The sequence below is a fragment of the Cariama cristata genome, unplaced genomic scaffold (genome assembly GCF_000690535.1).
Source record: "Cariama cristata isolate BGI_N322 unplaced genomic scaffold, ASM69053v1 scaffold1032, whole genome shotgun sequence".
In the NCBI taxonomy this organism is placed as follows: Eukaryota; Metazoa; Chordata; class Aves; order Cariamiformes; family Cariamidae; genus Cariama; species Cariama cristata.
In genome coordinates, this window is record NW_009604205.1 from 44,766 (window position 1) to 63,855 (window position 19,090).

General features: G+C 38.9%; 1 protein-coding gene across 1 annotated transcript in view; it reads right to left on the reverse strand.

Moving 5' to 3' along the window:
* Positions 1–17,876, reverse strand: part of LOC104157929 (1,4-alpha-glucan-branching enzyme-like) — a gene marked incomplete at its 3' end in the record, with an annotated part of 62,371 nt that extends 44,495 nt beyond the window's left edge. Inside the window, exon 1 of the mRNA XM_009695476.1 lies at positions 17,789–17,876. Within this exon, the coding sequence (XP_009693778.1) occupies positions 17,789–17,876 (88 nt within the window). The remainder of the gene's footprint in view (positions 1–17,788) is intronic.
* Between the last annotated feature and the right edge of the window lie 1,214 nt (positions 17,877–19,090).

Genomic DNA, 19,090 nt, shown 5'->3' on the forward strand with positions numbered 1-19,090 from the left:
CCCTCATGGCCAAGTAGGCCAATGGTATCTTGGGGTGCATGAGGAAGAGTATGGCCAGCAGGTTGAGGGAGGTTATCCTTCTCCTCTACTCTGCCCTGGTGAGGCCACATCTGGAGTACTGTGTCCAGTTCTGGGCTCCCCAGTTTGAGAAACTTTGTCTTTACAAAGAACTACTGGAGAGTATGAGGGGACTGGAGCATCTCCCTGATGAGGAAAGGCTGAGGGAACTGGGTCTGTTCAGCCTGGAGAAGAGAAGACTGAGAGGGGATCTCATCAATAGTTATAAATACCTTAAGGGTGGATGTCAAGAGGATAGGGCCAGACTCTTTTCAGTGGTGCCCAGTGACAGGTTAAGGGGCAATGGGCACCAACTGAAACACAGGAATTTCCATCTGAACATGAGGAAGAACTTCTGTGCTTTGAGGGTGGCAGAGCACTGGCACAGGTTGCCCAGAGAGGTTGTGGAGTCTCCTCTGGAGATATTCAAAACCTGCCTGGACGCATTTTCTATGCAACTTGCTCTAGGCAATCCTGCTTTGGCAGGGGGGTTGGACTGGATGATCTCCAGAGGTCCCTTTCAACCCCAACCATTCTGTGATTCTGTGAAAGTTAAATAAAAGTCTTCTCATCCCCTGATAACTAAACACACAAAAGTCCCCCTGACTAGAGCGCTGCTTCCTTGTCAAAATTTAAACGTATTTAAATGGATGGCCATCTTAAGAGGCTGTCAAAAAGATGGCTAGAGGAAAGGGACCCACAGCAACACGTGGCTTCTTTACTACTGCACCACACTTTGCTCCCTGTAACAGTCTGCCTCTCATCTAGTGTGACCATAAACCTACAGTATTCCACCTAAATTAACTCTTTAAATCTTATTTAGTTTAGCCTCAATTTTAGGATGTGCCTGTATTCCTACACCACTTAAAAAAACATGTTTTGTTTTCCCTTTCTCATGCACACAAATATGCTCCCATTGTAGGTTTCTTCCTGGCCTTTAAGTATCTGTCACACACTTTTAGATTACCTCTCTATTTTATTGTGACAAAGAAAAGTTCACAGTACTCCAGGAAAGAAAAGCATGTGTGAGATTTTTACTTATAAGGAATTGATAGAAAAACGTACATTAAACACAGAATGAGAAGGAAAGTATACTTTTGCTTTTGTTGCTGACCACCGTGCCAGTTTTGATCAGTCTTCATTGATTTGATCAAGGAGTGTTTTCTATTTAGGCTCAGTAGCTGTATGGGGCTACTCATACAGACTGCATATTTAAATCATCAAGTACACCCAGTCTGCTAGCTGGGTTCCCTGTAACACTTATGAAAAGTAGCTCTTTTAGAAGATAGTTTTAAGGAAGGAAACATTACCTCCAGTGACTGGAAAATAAGAACTGGAGGGATTTGGGGGTGGGAGGAGGAACACCACTGAGCCACTTTACCTTCTATGTTACTAACCAGCTTCAGGCATCTTGGCAGAAGCACCACATTGGCTTCACAGCACAAGCTTGTCTAAATTTAATTAGCTGCTTTCACTGCAGACAGGACCAACAAGTAAAGCCAAGCACTCTTAAACATTTATACAGTCCACAATGCAAAGTGTTTATAATTTATTATCAACATACTAGAAGTATAATTAGATCTTCTGTACTTAAGAAACATCTGTAACTAGTCCCAGGCAATCAAGTCTATTCCCACAAAAGATGAGCAAGCAAAAAGCATGTATTGTTGTTGACTGCTGCTGTGAATAGTTATATACAACAGCTTACTTCATTTGCGGCCAAGCATTTTCAAGGTGCAGTCTAAAAGCTGCTCTTTTTCCAGACTTCAGTAAGAATGCATACAAAACTAAGAAATATGAGTCGTTAACTAATTTGCACCATCACCTAAAAGAGAAGTATAAACACCAAATTCTCAAAGTTATTATACTGAATATTCAAACCTCTTTTCTAAAGAAGAGTTCGGATTTTACATAGTCTGGCTATTCTTCTGAAACTACTGTATCTTCCTGACACAATCTTTAATCTGACTAAAACTGTATGAATTGCTGCACATCAAAAATTTGTTAAGCACTTAACTGAAGAAAGAGCACTACTAAGCAGTTGTTGGATTCATCCCAACCACATACCCACTTTCATATGATTTAAGCTCCTAAGTACATATGACATAGCTTCCAAGACACCGGCCTTCTGATGGGATTGTAGCTGTATTTTACGTTATCAGGGACAGCCTGACAATCACAGAAATCATCATTACTTTGCAGCCTCCAAGCACATTAGTCTCTTGTCTACAATACGACTTGTCTGTCACAACATTAGAAAGCTTACGATTCAAGTCTTGAATTGATATGACTAAAGAAAATTGTAAACAAGAGGGAAGAGTATTAACTAATACTGCATTACTATGCAAGACTTAAGTCACTCACCATAAGTTACTCAAGACTTAGCAAGACAGTGAAATTTACATCAGAATTTTAAATATCTGAAGTGATAAAGTAACTTGGGATACACAGAAAGCTACTTGCAACAATTCAGGGGGTGAGGGAGAAGGAAGAAGCAAGACCTCACAAATTTAGAAAGCCTGATATTGCCAGGGTTAGTCATCCTGATACGCTACACACTCAAGTGAAATCATAGTCTTACTCTTAGGAAGTACTACAGGGAAAGCTTCAGAGATCATGAAATATTAACATTTGTCTAATAGTAGGAGTTAAGAAATACAAGATGAACAAGCCATCTACTAGCTGGAGAAAACTCCTGTTCCTACAATTTCAGATTCATCTTGTCTGCTTAAGACTCTAGTAGTTGGTTTAGAAGGTGCATATAAAGTTAGAGAAGCCTTTTATATCAAATGTTGACAAAACTTTATTTAGAGAGAACCTTTTGTATAGAAAATTAATATTACTAAGTGTTCACTTACTTCAGATGGGTAAACTTAAAACAGCAAAAAGGTTGAGCAATACAGTAATAGACTGTATGTTGGATCAGATTTCCCTTTTTAGTAATTTTCCACCCTTGTTATGACATTCCTATGACTATTCAGTATGCTTTTTCCCCCCTCTTTATAGATGAATTTAGACAATTTACACTGGTTGATCTGCTTTAAAAAAATGTATTTTAAAGTATCTATTTTGTACTTGAAAGATAGAAAAGGCAGTTCACTATACTCTTGACTGAAAAAATAGAAATGTGTATAATTATCTACAAATCTGAGTGTTTACATTTGGTGTATAGAGATACAACATCCCCTCATTCTCCCCCCTCCCACCTGAAACGCATACAATAGAAGATAAAAGAAGTATCTTTCATTGGAACTAAGCCTAGAAAAACACTACTAGCTCCAATTCTCAGTCTGGAGAGCTGCCAAAGCAAAGCCCACAAAGTGAAGCAGGACAACAGATGAGTCCCAAAGCTTCAGAGGGCACAGCCTTCTTATTTGAGGTCAACTTGATATGCACCAGCACAAGGGAATAACAAAGGAAGAAAACCATGAGCCAACAACTTTAGGTATTCACAGTTTGTCAGGAAATTAACCTCTTCATTTATGAGCTATGCACCAATAATAAAGCTGGTAAAGACTTCTGAGGCATCATGGAAGAAAAAAAAAATATTGTTAGGTTTGCAAAGAACTAACATGTCTTTTTTTCATCACAACGTATTCATTACATCAGAGTAGCCTGGGTATTTATTATTCCATAAATTAATCTGTAAACTGTATATAACCCCCCCCAAAAATTCTAAACTTAAACCTTTTCTTCTTCTCCTGGAGAGCCTGAACTTGCATTCAGCTTCTACAAGCTACACATACATTAGCATCTATATGCATAGTCTCCTGTTCCTTCCCTGCTAACACGCACAGTTTGCGCTCTGCCAGTTAGAAGCCTTTTCAAATTTCCATCTGAATTGGTACAAGATGAAATACTCTAGTGTAAAACATATGCAAAAATTGACGGGGGGGCCAACTAGATAGAAGAAAAAAATTCCCCTAGGACCAATGCCCCAGAGAGGGTGCAGAATCTCTATCCCTATACGTTTGCCACCCAAGAGAACAAAATCCTGAACAATCCAGTCCCAATTCAACACTGACCTGGTTCTGAGCAGGAAACTGGGACACAGATAGCATTCAGAGATCTCCTCCAACCAGAATTGTTCTGTGAATATTTAGTACTTTAAACCTACTGAAGCTAGCCAGTTCTACATAAGAAAAACAAACATGGCAAGATACATAAAACCAACAATGTAGATAATGACAGAAATACTACAAATGCTGCAAATGCCAAAGCATTCTAATGTATCTTAGGTTACTGGCAATCACGTACACCTCCTCTAAGCTTGCATTAATTTTCTTTGTGTGTGTATCCATGCACACAGATAAAGGAATTCTACAGTGCTAAAACAGACAAAAATATTGACAAAACAGTTCAGCTGCTACCTTGAAACAAGTTCTGCTAATATTGTTAGGCAATTTTTCCTCAAATACTTTATTAGCATACAAGTTTTTTGCCATACAATTTAGATCAGTTACTGACACATGTAAGGTAAATTTTTACATCAACATTACCTGTAAAATATTACAATTATAGTAACCACACACTCACAAGGAACTGCTATATCTAGTTATTTCAATTCCTTATATAAAAGTTATACAATTGCATAGTACACACTACACATGTATATGTGTATACACACACAAAGTTTACTTTGATATACACTCATTAGGTATTGTTTCAAAGCATTCTGGAAATGTAAACCAATTTAACATTGACAAGAAATTCCAGAGTTTTCAGCACCAAAGTGTAAAACACTTCAGGTGGAGAATTACAGATGCAAGACTGTACTGATACTGGATATTGTCCAATACTACAGATTCTTTTCTTCTTTTTCCTTTTTAACCAAATATTACTGGAGCAATTTTTCATTCTTTCTTCCTGGATACCTAATTAGAACAAGAGACAATCCATATCCCTGAGTATTCTGCAGAGGGGGCTAACGTTTGGGAAGGGTAATGCTACCATGTCTCCTTGCTGAACTGAGGCATAGAACTGCTGTTCAACAGTGTTTTATCTCTACAGGAAGGGGACCCCTTGTTTTCCATCTCACCTGAATCAAAACAAAGCTACCACATCTTACCTCACATACGTTCCCGCTACTGACTGGCAATCCCCCTTTAACTGCTACTGTCAGCCTCTTATTTATGCCAGTAATGCTATTCTCCATGTAAAATTGTGTTAACATGCGAGTTTTGTAAAACCTATGACGTTACCCTACACTTCAGTCAGCTTTTGGTAACTTTAAAACATGTGCATCAGCCCTCATTCTACAAGGCTGAACTTAAAAGTCCTAAATAAATCAACAGGGGAGGGGAAGTCCTTTACAAAGGACATTGGTCTCCAGGATATAGAAGAACTTCATCCTAAATTTTCGAGACAGCCACAATGCCCTTTGAGGCTTTTGAAGAGGTATCCGTTACTATTTGGGGCAGTTCTGTTTAACATGTCTTTATCCCCTTGCAGGCCTCCCTTAGGACAAATCAGCATACCTCTACATCACCAGGGAGGGAACCAGACAGTTTGACTCACTGCAGAGTGATGGCTAGAATTAGTTTAATGCCCACACATTAGAGTCTCTTACACAGAAAAGGGCTGTAAGTATCTATCTCCCACATTTTCGGATCTCTTCAAGGAAGCCTAGATTCTTACACTGCATCATTCATTTACTCTAAGAAAAATTCTTAATTATTCTTACTTTTCTAAGTTGAGCATTTAGTGCCTTTAAGAGTGTGTATGCCAAATGAACTGTTCATTTCTTTTAAAACATTAAGCCAAAGACTATCGGTGGGTGCACTGTTTAAGAAAAGTTTAGACGTCTTTGTTCAGAAACCCCTGGTGTGCTGTCTCAGTGGTTATGTTACACAATACACTTGCATTTGGTTATGACAAAAAGCATTCAGCAACAGACCAGACCTATAAGAGACTCTCGTAGAAAAGCCCTTCTCACTACCAGTCCTTTAGTACAAGTCAGACATGTAAATGCAGGCCAGAACCATGGTCTCTTTCACAAACCCAAAATATCACACAATTGGTGCAGTGAAGTTTCACATCCCACATGGAGTCACAGGAGCAAGAGAAGCTCATTCAAGATTACCAGTAGATGAGCTATACATGCTGTATCATGTAAGTGTGAGGAAGAGAACAATAAGCAAGTTTCAGGTCTAAACTGAACATATGTTCCTTTTTCCCCCCTTACATGTACTGCATATACAGCCGAATAAAACAAATTTTCAACTTGCCAGATGACTTCGAGAGAAACTTCTTAAGACTATCAATTATTCCTAATTAAGTATAAACTTCCAGATTGCTTACTGAGAAAAGTCTATGATAAAAACAGTTTTGAAGGCACATCAGTATATGTAACCAACAATATGAACAAAACCTGATATGGACAATATCAGAGCTCAAACTGGTAATTCATCCCTCTTGCAGTGTTAAAGAGTTCCTAGAACTGTACTGCACTTACATAACACTTGAATTTTGGGGAGCTCGCATCTATACTCTGACACAGCTGATGTAGATTTCACCTTCCATACATTATAAGACACCATTCTATTAAGACTCTTTCACAGCATACAGGACCTAGTCAGCAGAGTCACCTTCCCCATCAGCCCTCCCATTCAGCTCCTCCGCAGCACAGGCTCCTGGCACTTCCCAACTCCAGGCCAAGTGCCAAGCAGGGGCCCACTGCCAGGACCTGACCTGCTCTTTGCCCAAAACCTTCCCTTTTAGCAAGACCTTCCCCCTCCTTCTTCACCTCGGTTTGGAGCAAAGCCAGGCTTTGAACTCCCCAAGCAACAGGGTTAGTTTTCTCCATATAGTTCTCAAAAAAAGCACAAGTGTCCATGATACAATCTTATGAATCTAACATTTAAAATAGCTCACACATAGCCAAGATAAAAAAGCCACAAAAACTAAATGAAATCCATTCTGTTGAAGTTTAAGGTAGCATGAAGGGAAAAGCTGTTCTTTAACTCCTTATTTACATGTTAGGTTATCAGGCAAAACAGGTAAGCAGTTTCAAAATAAGTATGTTGGCAGAGGCAGATAACATGAGCAGCAGCAAACGTGACATATGGCACACTTCACTGAAACAAACAGAATGCAAGGCCTACACTTCAAAACTAAATCTTGTCCCATTGCTGGTCAACTAGTTCTTTCTAGACCAAATTTCAGCATCAGACACCCTGCATATTTTCTTTAAGGATAAATTCTGAGTAGCAGCTCCTTGTCAAAGTGTTTTGGGGTTTTTTTGAGGAGCGGGGGGGCCAGGGTGAAAGCAACAGAAACTATCCCAGCTTAAGTTAATTATTAATGTTTTTTGTTTGTTCTCCCAGAAACAAAAATAAAACTAGAAGTTAGTTTAACTTGCACTCAGGACAGCTATTCTGAAGACCACTCAGTGAACTGCAAAGTTTGCTGACTGCAAGAGTCCAGAAAATCCTCACTGTTCAGAGAGTTCACAGAGAAATTCAGAGAGGAAAAACCCAAAAACTTATTCCCCAAAAAAGTCACACAACACATGCATGCAAACAGGGCCTCCCCCATCAAGTCCATGAATAGCATACCTTGGACACAGCTGAATAGCCAAATTCATCTCCTTTCATTAACAACTTTAAAGACTGAAGAACAAATGTTGCCATAATTTTAGCTTGTGTTTGTAATCTCCATTATTTGTGAGCTGTATGGTCCCACCCTACCAGCTCCATACAACCTGACAGTATCCTCTACTCCTTCACTCCTGACAGCACTCATGAACACTCTTTAGTTTCAGTAGTATGCAGTGTGTTCCAATTAAAGTATTTTAATAACATTGAAATATTAAGTGATGATACCAATGCTGATTATGTGTGATACATTTTGCTCCAGAAACACTTTTGTTCTAACAGTTTACTTTAAGATACAACCCAGATGCACCATAGACATTACAGGTTACAGGAACCATGCAACATAAAAAAAATCAGTTCTAGGTTATTACCATGGTCATCGGTCTTTGATTGTCATTTCCATCTTTCTAAAATCTTTTTCTTTTTAATTAATGCTCTGGAGGGAATTTCCTCCAGTACCTTGTAATCTAACCAAGTGCTGCACTTTGCAAAAGAAAGATTTATTAGCAGCCTCAGAATCCCAAACTCCCCCAAAGCTATGAAGTGCTGGCTTCCACACTCACAATACATACTACAGATTGCTCCCCATGTAAGAAGTACACAACAAATGCTTACAAGGAAGATGAAAAACTGTTCTGGTGGCAAGAGAAAGCGTGAATGAGTAACTAACGTAAATAGCAAATAGAAGATGCAATGCAGATTATCTGTTAAGATCTGAAAACACAGAAAAAGTTTGTATATTTTTACCCTTTCATAATATTTAGTTAATTCAAGATTCCTTTGCAATAAGCATGAGGGTTCTGTGTTGTTAGAAATGTATCATGATATCTTTTTTGTTTGGCTGGGTTTTGGTAAGGTATAAACATCTCCCATAACATATGACATTCACTGGAGTACTGACACAATCATTTCCAACACAAATTGGACCGTCAATGGTGCAAAAACTTTTCTTTTAAGATTTGACAATTACCTGTATTTCCAGGAATTTAACAAAAAGCAGTTACGTGATTCCACCTAGTAATAAAAATCTTAGCAATATCTAGTCAGGATATCAGAACAGTAAGAATTAGTGAAGAGTCACACTGAAATACACCATTATTCTACCTGAAGGTTGATAAGTCATCTGACTGCCATACACACATGATACAATGATGCAATTATTTAGTCTCCTCGCATTTGACCAGCTCTCTCATCAGCTATCACAGCAGAGCACAAAGGAATGAGCCAGCAGAAGCAATAGTCCACCACAAGAGCTATTGGGATTTTGTGTGATCTGCAATTACCATGTCACTGCAACAACCATCATGAAAAGTAATACTACAGGTTGCAATTACAACTTCTTTGTTCCAGTCATCTTATAACCACCCTAATTATTGTTAAAAAAACTACCCACAAACCTCACCCACACCACAAACTTCTTCACAGCTGGAAAACAAGACAGCAGCAAAGCCTGACACTTTCAGAAAAAGATATGTAACCTGAGGTTTTGTCATAACCTCTAGAGGTGGCCTACAAGTCTTCATTCCATATTTCCCTTTCCCTCTGCTCCCAAGTTTGCCTTGGCTCTCACTCCACCCATCTTTTCTCGTTTTCTTTTTTGTTGAGGTAACAAAATTTTTTTTAATAGTTGCAAGATAAAGTTATTTAACAAGACAAATTCAAATTTTCATTACAATAGGCCCCATGTGTGTACATGCATGTCTGTGTATGAAATCCCACTGGCTTCTGCCAAAATTTTGCTTTGGCTCTATTATGAGAGGTAGAAGCAGCAAAATATTAGAATCTTATGGTAGTATACGCAACAGTATCCTAACATTTTATCCTCAACAAGTCACTATCTATCCAGACTTCCAAGTCAGCAAAAGTTTTGGAACATTAGACTTAATCTGACATCCTACACTGCAACAGACCAGCTTGTTTGCCAGGGTTATACACAATTTTAAGACTGTTTAATAAATGTCTGTCATTCAAATAAAGTCATGCATGTATCTGTAATAGGCAAGACCTATCTTTGTAAAACCCCAAAATTCAATTTTCATAACCTTGATACCAAATAGAGGAATCGACAATAAGGCCAACAAAAACCATTGTGCTTATATAGCACAAAGCACACAAATCAAGAAGTACTAGAACAGAGAATAATTTTCTCACCAACCAGCAAGTTCTTTAAACGTGCTGGGGGGGGTGGGGAAGCACACTTTGCACAGCCTGGCAAACAGTAAGCAGTTGAGTTAGACACTTACTATAGCTATTTAAGCCCTCAAAGCTTCATTTTATTTCCACTCCCCAGGTCTATAATGCCTCATACTGCATGAACAGAGGCAACTACACGTCCCTCAATTATACTTCCCGCTTTATTCCATACCAAAGGGACTTTTCCTGAGTTCACCTATCAAGACCACTTCCTTATAGTTTACAAGCGGACCAATTGATGAAAGAATATCATTAGAAATAGCAGCAGAAAGGAAAATCTTAAGCCAAAGCTTCTAACCTAACAAACAATGCATTCATTGTCAAAACACACATACAACACTAGAGCCATCTCTACTGTTTTCTAGGTGCCTGTTTACATCTTACAGATTATTACATTTTTATATTAATAGGTGAAAGCTCATACCCCACTGAATTTTGAAGTTTCTACAATACCTCTTCTCTTCTGTATGGGAAAGCAAACCACAGGAGGAATACCACCTTGATAAAGCACAGTGAGACCCAGAGCACTCTACTTCAACTGTTCTTCACTTCCCTCCTATCTCCTCCAATAGCACCGATCATGAAATCTCAGTCTTGGTCAGCCTATTCTACACAAAGCTTTAGAAAGCCAGAAAAGTCATTTACAAGCTGCAAGGGATTGAGTACTTTCTTTGCATTGACATTTGAGAATCAAGAACTCCAGCAAAACAGATTCAGGAAGCTAATCCACTACAGACATATTAAAAACCACCTCCACAAAGGACACTTTCTGGTTTAAAAATAAAAACACCTAGACATGCAAAAAATTTTATTGAGATACACCATTACAAAGTATGAAATACATTACAAAACCAACCACAAATTACTATTTATTCCTACTTTTCTGTTACAGTTTCTTTGCCACAAGAACTGTTGGTCCCTCAAGAGCAACAACAAAATAGCTTATCTTTATTTTTCACCTACCATCACTGACACTTTTGCATGATCAGAAAAAAAGCTAGGTTTTTGAGCCGTCATACCAAAACGACATTTCTCTGTACCAGAAGGAAACAAGTGTCAGGTTTCAACCACTCCAATAAAGTGATAAACAAGTTGATTTAGTAATTTTAAGGTTTTATGCCATTGTTTCTCTGACACAGTTCTGTCTTACCATCCTGTTCCAACTAGCAGCACTGACTGGAGATACCAGGAGTAACGTTACAAAAAAATCCCCACAAACACCAAAATACAGCACAAGCAATTTCTGGTCTTTATCCTCCTGCTTCTTTTCAACTAGTCATCATTGCTATGGCACTTTATTTATGGAACACCAAAGACTAAAGCACATACCTGTTCAACTCACAATATATACATATTGTTGTTTGCATTGAATACTGTAACAGACATGACTATAAGCACCACATTGTCTGACACGTATCATGGAGTAATTCTGGCAGAATGAATGCCAGAAAAGGTTCCAGAGACTGAAAGTCTTCTCCTCTCTGACAAATCTCTGCATTTCTTAACAGTTCCTGGCAGATAACCCAAAGAGTCTGGGAAAGATGACCAAGAAAAACTTGGAAAACAGAATAAGGGAACAATACAACAAAGAATCTTGACTTTCTCAGCACATCTGTTGTTTTGAACAAGCAAGGATGGAACTGATGAAACTTAGTTTGGAAAATGTCAAAAAGAAATACAAAAACCACCACAGTTTACTACTGTCCTGTTGCTTTCCTTAGCACAGACTAAATATTGTTACTTGCATTAGACAAACCTCATTGAGCATTTAAAGAAAATCTACCTATGTAGAAATCTCAGCAGCATTTTTACAATTAAACAGCCAACCACATACATACCCTGCTGACAAGAGTCAACAATACCAAGAGCAGCCTTTGAAATTGAGGGCCCACAGTAACGAGTAGAGTCAAATACCCAAAGTCCAATCTGTTTCCTCTTAGTAAAGTCCTCAAGTTGCACAAGTGTAGTGTCAAAATTTGTACTGCAGTCAGCCACAGCAACATCTAAAGGACTCACGTAAGTGTACCTAGAAGTTGCCTCTGACCTTTCAAAATGTGAAGACTATTGTTCTAAAACCAGGTTTACATTAGAAGTGCTTGCTAACTTACTAGCAAATGCTACTGGTACGCAATATCCCTTTTGCTGCAAAAGTCCTTACTGCAGATGCTATTAGACCAAGGAATTCATCTACAAGTCTTGCTGGGTTGGAATGGGCAGCAGTAACAATTTGTACTATCAAAAGCATGCTCTTGCACCTATAAACTGTATTCAACTGTACAATCACTTCTCCAATACTGTATGCTACACTGCCAGTGTCTTTCTGCGGACTTTCTACTTCCAATATTCTTTTTTGGTTTCCCTGCCAAGACTTGCAATGATTATCCAACCCACACCCCAGAACTGACTAAGCATTTTTGAGACAACACTCTTATAACTGAACAACATTAACTGACAGGTGCTGGATTTGCAGCAAATTACACTAATCTGCCCTATGTAAGGACGAACAAGCTGTTCAAAGGGATATCAGGAAAAGAACCAGATCTTGGCAGACTTGGCATTTTCTACCTCTGTAGGGCCTGAGAGGTTTTTCCGTAAAAAGTCATTATGGTCAAAGTGTTCTGCAATGACACTTAATGGACATAATTGCCACTTACAGCTACCTCCATTTTAAGTTGGAAACCACTCAAAGTCAACCTTGGCTGTTGCTGAAAGCTCAGCCTGATGCCTACTTTGAAGACAATACATTATTTAAGATATTAGGGAAGGCAATGTCTTAATTCTTGTTCTGCAATTCAAAGATCCATAGCTCAGATGAAGTTTTTGCTTCTAGTATTAAAGAAAGTGTGGATTTTGTTTATGTAATTGTTTCTACTATTTACTGTTAAGCAAAAAACCAAATAGCCTGGCCAAAATGCACAATGGCTGATAGTCACACTCAAAGACATCACTCCTTATCTTACAACACTCAGTCCATAACTTCATGGTCCAAAAGAGATCCTGTTCAGGAGGCAAAGATACTTTAATCCAGTCATTGTTACTGTGCAGTAACAAAAAAAATTTACTGGCTGTGTTAAAATAGTTGACATCCAAGCATTATACAGGTCCAAATTTGATAAATTTTCAACTGAGAATAATCATTAGATCTACTTAAATACCCAATCTTTCAGCAAAGCTTTTCATGTCATTCCCAGAATTCACAAGTTGGAGCTGAAATACATCTATCTCCATACACAAATTGACTGTGCTCTCAATTCTACCAGTTGTGGAACCTACAGACACCTTCCACCAGTTAAAGGTACCAAGGACCACATTAACTTCTGTACTATGAACACTACTTTTTCATCCTGATATCAGTTCATAGCAAAAGTGGCAGATTGTTCAAAAATAAATATTTTCTGAGGAATCAGATTTATAGATCGACTCTTCTGCTGCCATTAAGAACTTTATCAGCACCAAGGAACTTGTATTTTTATTATACAATTGAAAAAAGTTAAGCAGTTTAAGTTTAAACAATACATGCCTGAAACCTGCTGAAACACACTGCACTGGGAGCCTTATTGTATTTGAGGAGGTGATGACATTGAATAAGCCCTACCTGCTCTGTTGGGCCTTGTATGTAAGGCTTGAGAAGCCCGAACATTAGCATGAGTAGCCAGCAACTGTCCAAGAACCGGCTGGAGTGCCCTGGGCCAGTCTTTGAGGACAAAGTGAATTTGAAACTAGCTTATGCGCCATTTTCAGTCCCAAGATGTGCATAGACCTGCCTCTGGGAAAAAAAAAATCTTAAAATTAGAGAAAAGAGAGCTCATACCATGAATCAGCATTCCATTCATAGCAAATTCTGGGGATAGAGGGGTGGAATTTGTATACAAGTAACACAGTTAAATTTCCCAACATTATGTCAGTCCCTGGTATTATCACTCTATAGATTAAGTCTGGTAGTTAACATCTTTAACCTCCCCCAGTCTTGCCCTCCTTGAGCAGCTAGGATTAGAAAGCATAGTGGGAGTAAATAAAATGTAACAGGGAGACTGAGAGGAAAGAGAAGTGTGTATATATAAATACTGAAAGTGAACAGGGGGAGAAAAGCATCTTCATGAGATAGGATGTCAGTTTAAGTCTTCCATAATAAGTATGCCTTCTTCACAGCTTGGAAGTAGTAAAGAAACATGCATAAATACTTGAATTTAAAGTATTCAACAAGACAAAGCTTTTCCTCACTATTACAATGAGACAATAATTAGATTCCTGGTCGTGTAACCTATTGTTCTAAAATTCTGGGCAAGTTCTCAGAGCCCATCCAACATCCTCAGACATGCTAACACTATGTAACAGAGCTGAGGGGGCCTCATTCAGTTTTTCAGAGAATACTTAAGTTTTAATTCTTATACAGGGGCAACTGCCTTGCTAACAAAATAGAATAACTACATCCTAATACTTTCCTGCATTTTTGTAAAGCTAGCAGCTATTAAGGTAATTTCCAACTTGAGTCTTTTGATGAGCACTATGACCAGAAACACATATACCAGATGTACATTGGCCTATGTAACTACTTCCTCACACACTTAAAAACTAGAGTCATCAGTGATCCTGACAAGCACAGCTGACTGTTCGCAATCCCAATGCATAACAGCATCCTAAAGACTACCATAATGCAGAAGCGCATATTCCATTAAACTGGCAAGCATTAGTTTCCATAGGGCTCTAGAATCATTCTGAGTAGTTCAGCAAAAGTCAACTGAACTTAAGGGATGCCACCAAAAAAAATGAAAAATACAGCAGTGTATGACTTCGATTTTCATGAACATTTACTTTTGCACACCCGATACAGCAGCCTGTATGAAAGAAAACAAAAAAGAAAAATCCAGTTTTTCTGAATTGCATCATGGCACCCTACACAGATGACACATAGTAGTTGTGTTAATTCTGCAACAGACCTTACTCCAGCCTTTCCTCCCTTCCCCATCACCATCTAAAACTAGGATTCAAGCTGATTTACTATTCAACTTCCATTCCCAAACTTGCTGGATCCCTACAGCTGCCTTCCTATTCAGTCCTACCAAACCCAACTCAACACCTTTCAATTTTCAATACCTCAGTCAAGTACTCGCCACTGTGCATCTCTTAAAATAGAAAAAAAGACAGAACCATCATAAAGCATCAGTAATCTGATATTAAGTAGATACAAACAGGAGAATGGCAAGTATTTCCCTGTGTAAGAGCTGATGGGTCTAAGAACGCTACTAGAAACTTCTGAACCAATTGGCAGACATCTTGTTAATTGATCCAGCTACAAAAGCCACTGAGTAGATATTCCAGTCTTAACCAAAAACTCACAAACACTTCAGAAGAAATGGGACTTTCTCTCCCTCTCTCAATCCATACATACAACAAAGCACTATGGCCAGTATTTTGTCTAGCTGGACAAATCACTGTCCTGTTTGTATCAATGCACAGCTTCGCTCTGTATCTTGGTTAAAGCTTCATTTTTACTTATTTACTCTATAAACCGAACTATTCAAAAAAGCTTTCACTGCGGACTACACACTCAGTAGATTACAGAGACAGTTGCAGGGGCTGGTAAAATATAAGCCATGCACATTGTTATAGTAGAAAATTCTAATGGGCAGTACTTTCTAACACCAGTTTGTAACTCCATAAAATGCAATTACACCACAGGCATTAATGGTTTTAACTGAACCAATTATGTTCTAAGAGGTAAAAGACTAAAAAAAACATACTAAATTATACAAAGTCTTTAGCCTAAATAACACTTGGGAGTTAACAAAATACTTGTGGGAAACCATATCACAGATGGTCAAACAATGTCCCACAGTGATATCCTATGCAAACACTATCACTTGGGTTTTTTTTTTTGTTTATTTGGGTTTAAGTAGATTCTTGTTTCAAGCTCTGAATAGTGTGTGTGTTTGGGTCAAGGCTGAATAGTTCACCATATATACACAACTGAAAGGATTTTTCCCCCTCCCCAACCCTCCTCCAAACTCACAGTCAAAAATACAGATTTCCTTTTTCCCCATGAACACCATTTGCAACAATATGCCCATGCATGACAAAACCAAAGAAGGAATGTGCCCATAAGTCTTTCTTCCCACTAGTCACTCATTTAACTATGGTAGTTCATGCTCCATGCTTAGAACTTAACTAGGTCCTAGCACCACATTTTAGGCATTACTTCTTTAGAGAACCACTTTATTTCTACCAAAGCACCCATTCAGTGTTTCTCAAGGTTTTATCAAAAAAAGAAAAAAAAGAAGTCAGCTCTCTAAAGCAGGTAGTTATACTTTACAAGAGGTTAAAGGAGACAGTCCTTGAAACCAAAAGGAAAGTTCTCAGAACTTGACCATCATGATTCATTTCATCATCAATCTGGCAATTCTCAAAGCAAATCCGTATAAATATATTACACTGTAGAATCCAGGCTGATGTAAGTAAAACCTGTCTATCCTTCAAAATCCTTCCCTCCCCCCCAAAAAAAAAAGGAAAAATAAAAGAACATGCAAAGATCTCAGTATTAGGCATGCTGCCATGCAGACACGGTCACCCTCCCCAGGGTGAAGGGGCACAGCACAGGGTAGCAGAGGCAGATGTGAACTCCAGGAAAATAGGTCTGCACCTGCTCAAGGCACAGGCGAGCAAGGCCAAGCTAAGGCCTCTGTAGAAAGCCAGCTTCTTGTTCCTGGACCACCTTCTACTACCTATGGCACACAGGTTGGGCCTGAGAGCTCTGGGTTTCTTCAGACTAGAGATGAAAAAGCTAATCTGAGACGAGGCATGATGTCTACTTACAGTCTTAAGCTATCTAAAGGGACAGGTCAGGGGGAATATCTAGAGCTAAGAATGAGGTTCTCCTCCAAGGTACACAGGAAAAAAAGACCAGAGGCAACAGACAAAGTTGCAGCAAGGGAAGTATTAACAGTATTAAAAAAAGAAATTTTCACAATGACAGTAGCCAAACACAGGGAGAGGCTGCTCAAGGAGGCTGTGGAAGCACATCCTCAGAGACCCAGCACAACCCAACAAGGTTCTGGGCAACCCAATCCAAGACCAGAAATGACCCTGGTTTGAGTGAGAATATAAACCATCATAATCAAGTTAACTGTGCATCCCACAATAGTTGTGCATAAGCAGTTATAAAATCTTCCACTAGCAATAGTCTCACTATGCTAATACGGTGCTATGCATAAAACAGCAGACTCAAGCCCAAAGGGTGAGTCAACAACTTGCTGATGTCACTGCCAAGAATAGACCCTAAACCTTTTATTTCCCCTCCCTTTTATAGAAGAACATACTGTTACTAAGTGAGACAAAGGGAGGACTATTTTTATATGTTTTTGCACAAGGCATGTTTAAAAAGCTTTGTTTCTCAAGCATCCTTAATTCTCTGTCAAAATCTGCAATTTTTATTTCTCTAGGCAATACACAGTACAATAGCTATAAGCTACAAAATTCCCATTAGTCCTTAATTATTTTAATAAGTAAGGTCAACATCATTGCAAGCTCCAAGAAGTTTAGACCACTACAGGAAAAGTATCCATACATACTGTATTTGATCAAGCCTGTTGCACTTCTGTTCTTTCCCAAAGCTTCCTAATCCAAGCAAGTAAAACTCTTCTGATGCTACAAGGTGCCAGGTGCAAGAGCTGCCTCCTGCCCTCTTCATCAGGGACAACAACATCCTGAACTGAGAGACTATCGTACCTGTTATATAAACTATTCAAGTGCCAAAAAATGCCACGGGACAGGGGTATCAGGAACAGAGTTAAAGAGAAAGCCAGACAGTAGTACCAGAAGGAATAATGAACAGATTGTTACTTGTTCAGCAGCTGAGGGGCATCACTTCTATCCACTTTTCCTACTCTACAAGAGTAAATGAATTGCTAATACCAACTATATATTAAGAATTAGTCCTCCTGCTCTACCTATGATGAGGCCATGCCAAGCAGTTGACAGCTGATCAACTCCTAACACATAGATTTCCTTAACAGCACGTACTCCTGGTTGCTCCATCGCAGCCTTTCCCACACTATGTGTGGGATACATCTGATCCACTGGATAACTTAATGACAGGCCCCACAAATGTATGATCAACATTTAAGTTACCATTTACAATAACTGTCACTTTTCTAGAGGTGTAAGAATTTACCACCAGTGTGATTCAAGATTAATATGTGCAACTTTACTTTGTACATACGCTCACAGCTTCAGAGGTAAACACATTAAAATACATTTCTGCAGCTAGACAGCTTGCCAGATTTATTTTGCTTTACACTTACTTGAAGGATTAGTTATGCAAGTGCCGTATCATTATGTAACTGTATTAATCCACACAGTATTCAACTCTGACTGTTTTCAGTTCTAACTCCCATCTCAAAAGGGGTCAGGAAAGACACACAACATAGCAAAGGATCAGACATGTGGACCACCATCATACAACAACCACTTAAACATATAAGGATCCTTCAGCCTGCAACAAAGACCATATAGGTCCACACTGCTCAGGATATCATGGACACAGTGAACAGAGTTGTGCAGGGCTGTTCACGACCTCCTCCAGTACAAGGTCTGGAAGAAAGAAGCAAAACTCACATACTAGAGGCTCAAAACACCCCAGAGAACTGGTTCTTCATACAAGTAGCAATGAGGCTGCAAAACTACTTTCTTCCAGGCACTCTTGATGCAAGACCTCTAGATAAAAAAACGTACCTGGAGCTATTAAATACAGACTGAATCACAATTCATGGAAGCTGGGATGAGCACTGCATGGAGACACCAACAGGCATTTCCCTGCACTTACACTCTTCTTCCTTGGCACTCCCTACTATTAGCAAGACTAAAGCCAGGACGGGTTTCTTGTCTGGCCTTAGAATAAGACATTCTGTTTATCACAGGTTGTCACAAAAGTTTGCCTTTCTTCTTTTTAACTAGTTAACAGTATACATGTTTCCACAATAATTCTATGATTAGTAAGCGGCTTGAGGTTCAGAAGCCAGGAAGGGACAAGATACAAACAGGATCATCTGAAGTTCTGTGCTTGAGATGGATGAACCTGAGAAGTACACAAAAGTTTCGCAAACTCGCTGTGTGTTCAGCACAGCCGTACTATTCTCAGAAATACAAACCCTATTATCTACCATGTGCCCATTTACATGGCAGGTGCATTTGGGAAGCCCAAATGTTTTAATGAATGGTTTTAAGAGCCAGATCTGACCACCTATTATTAC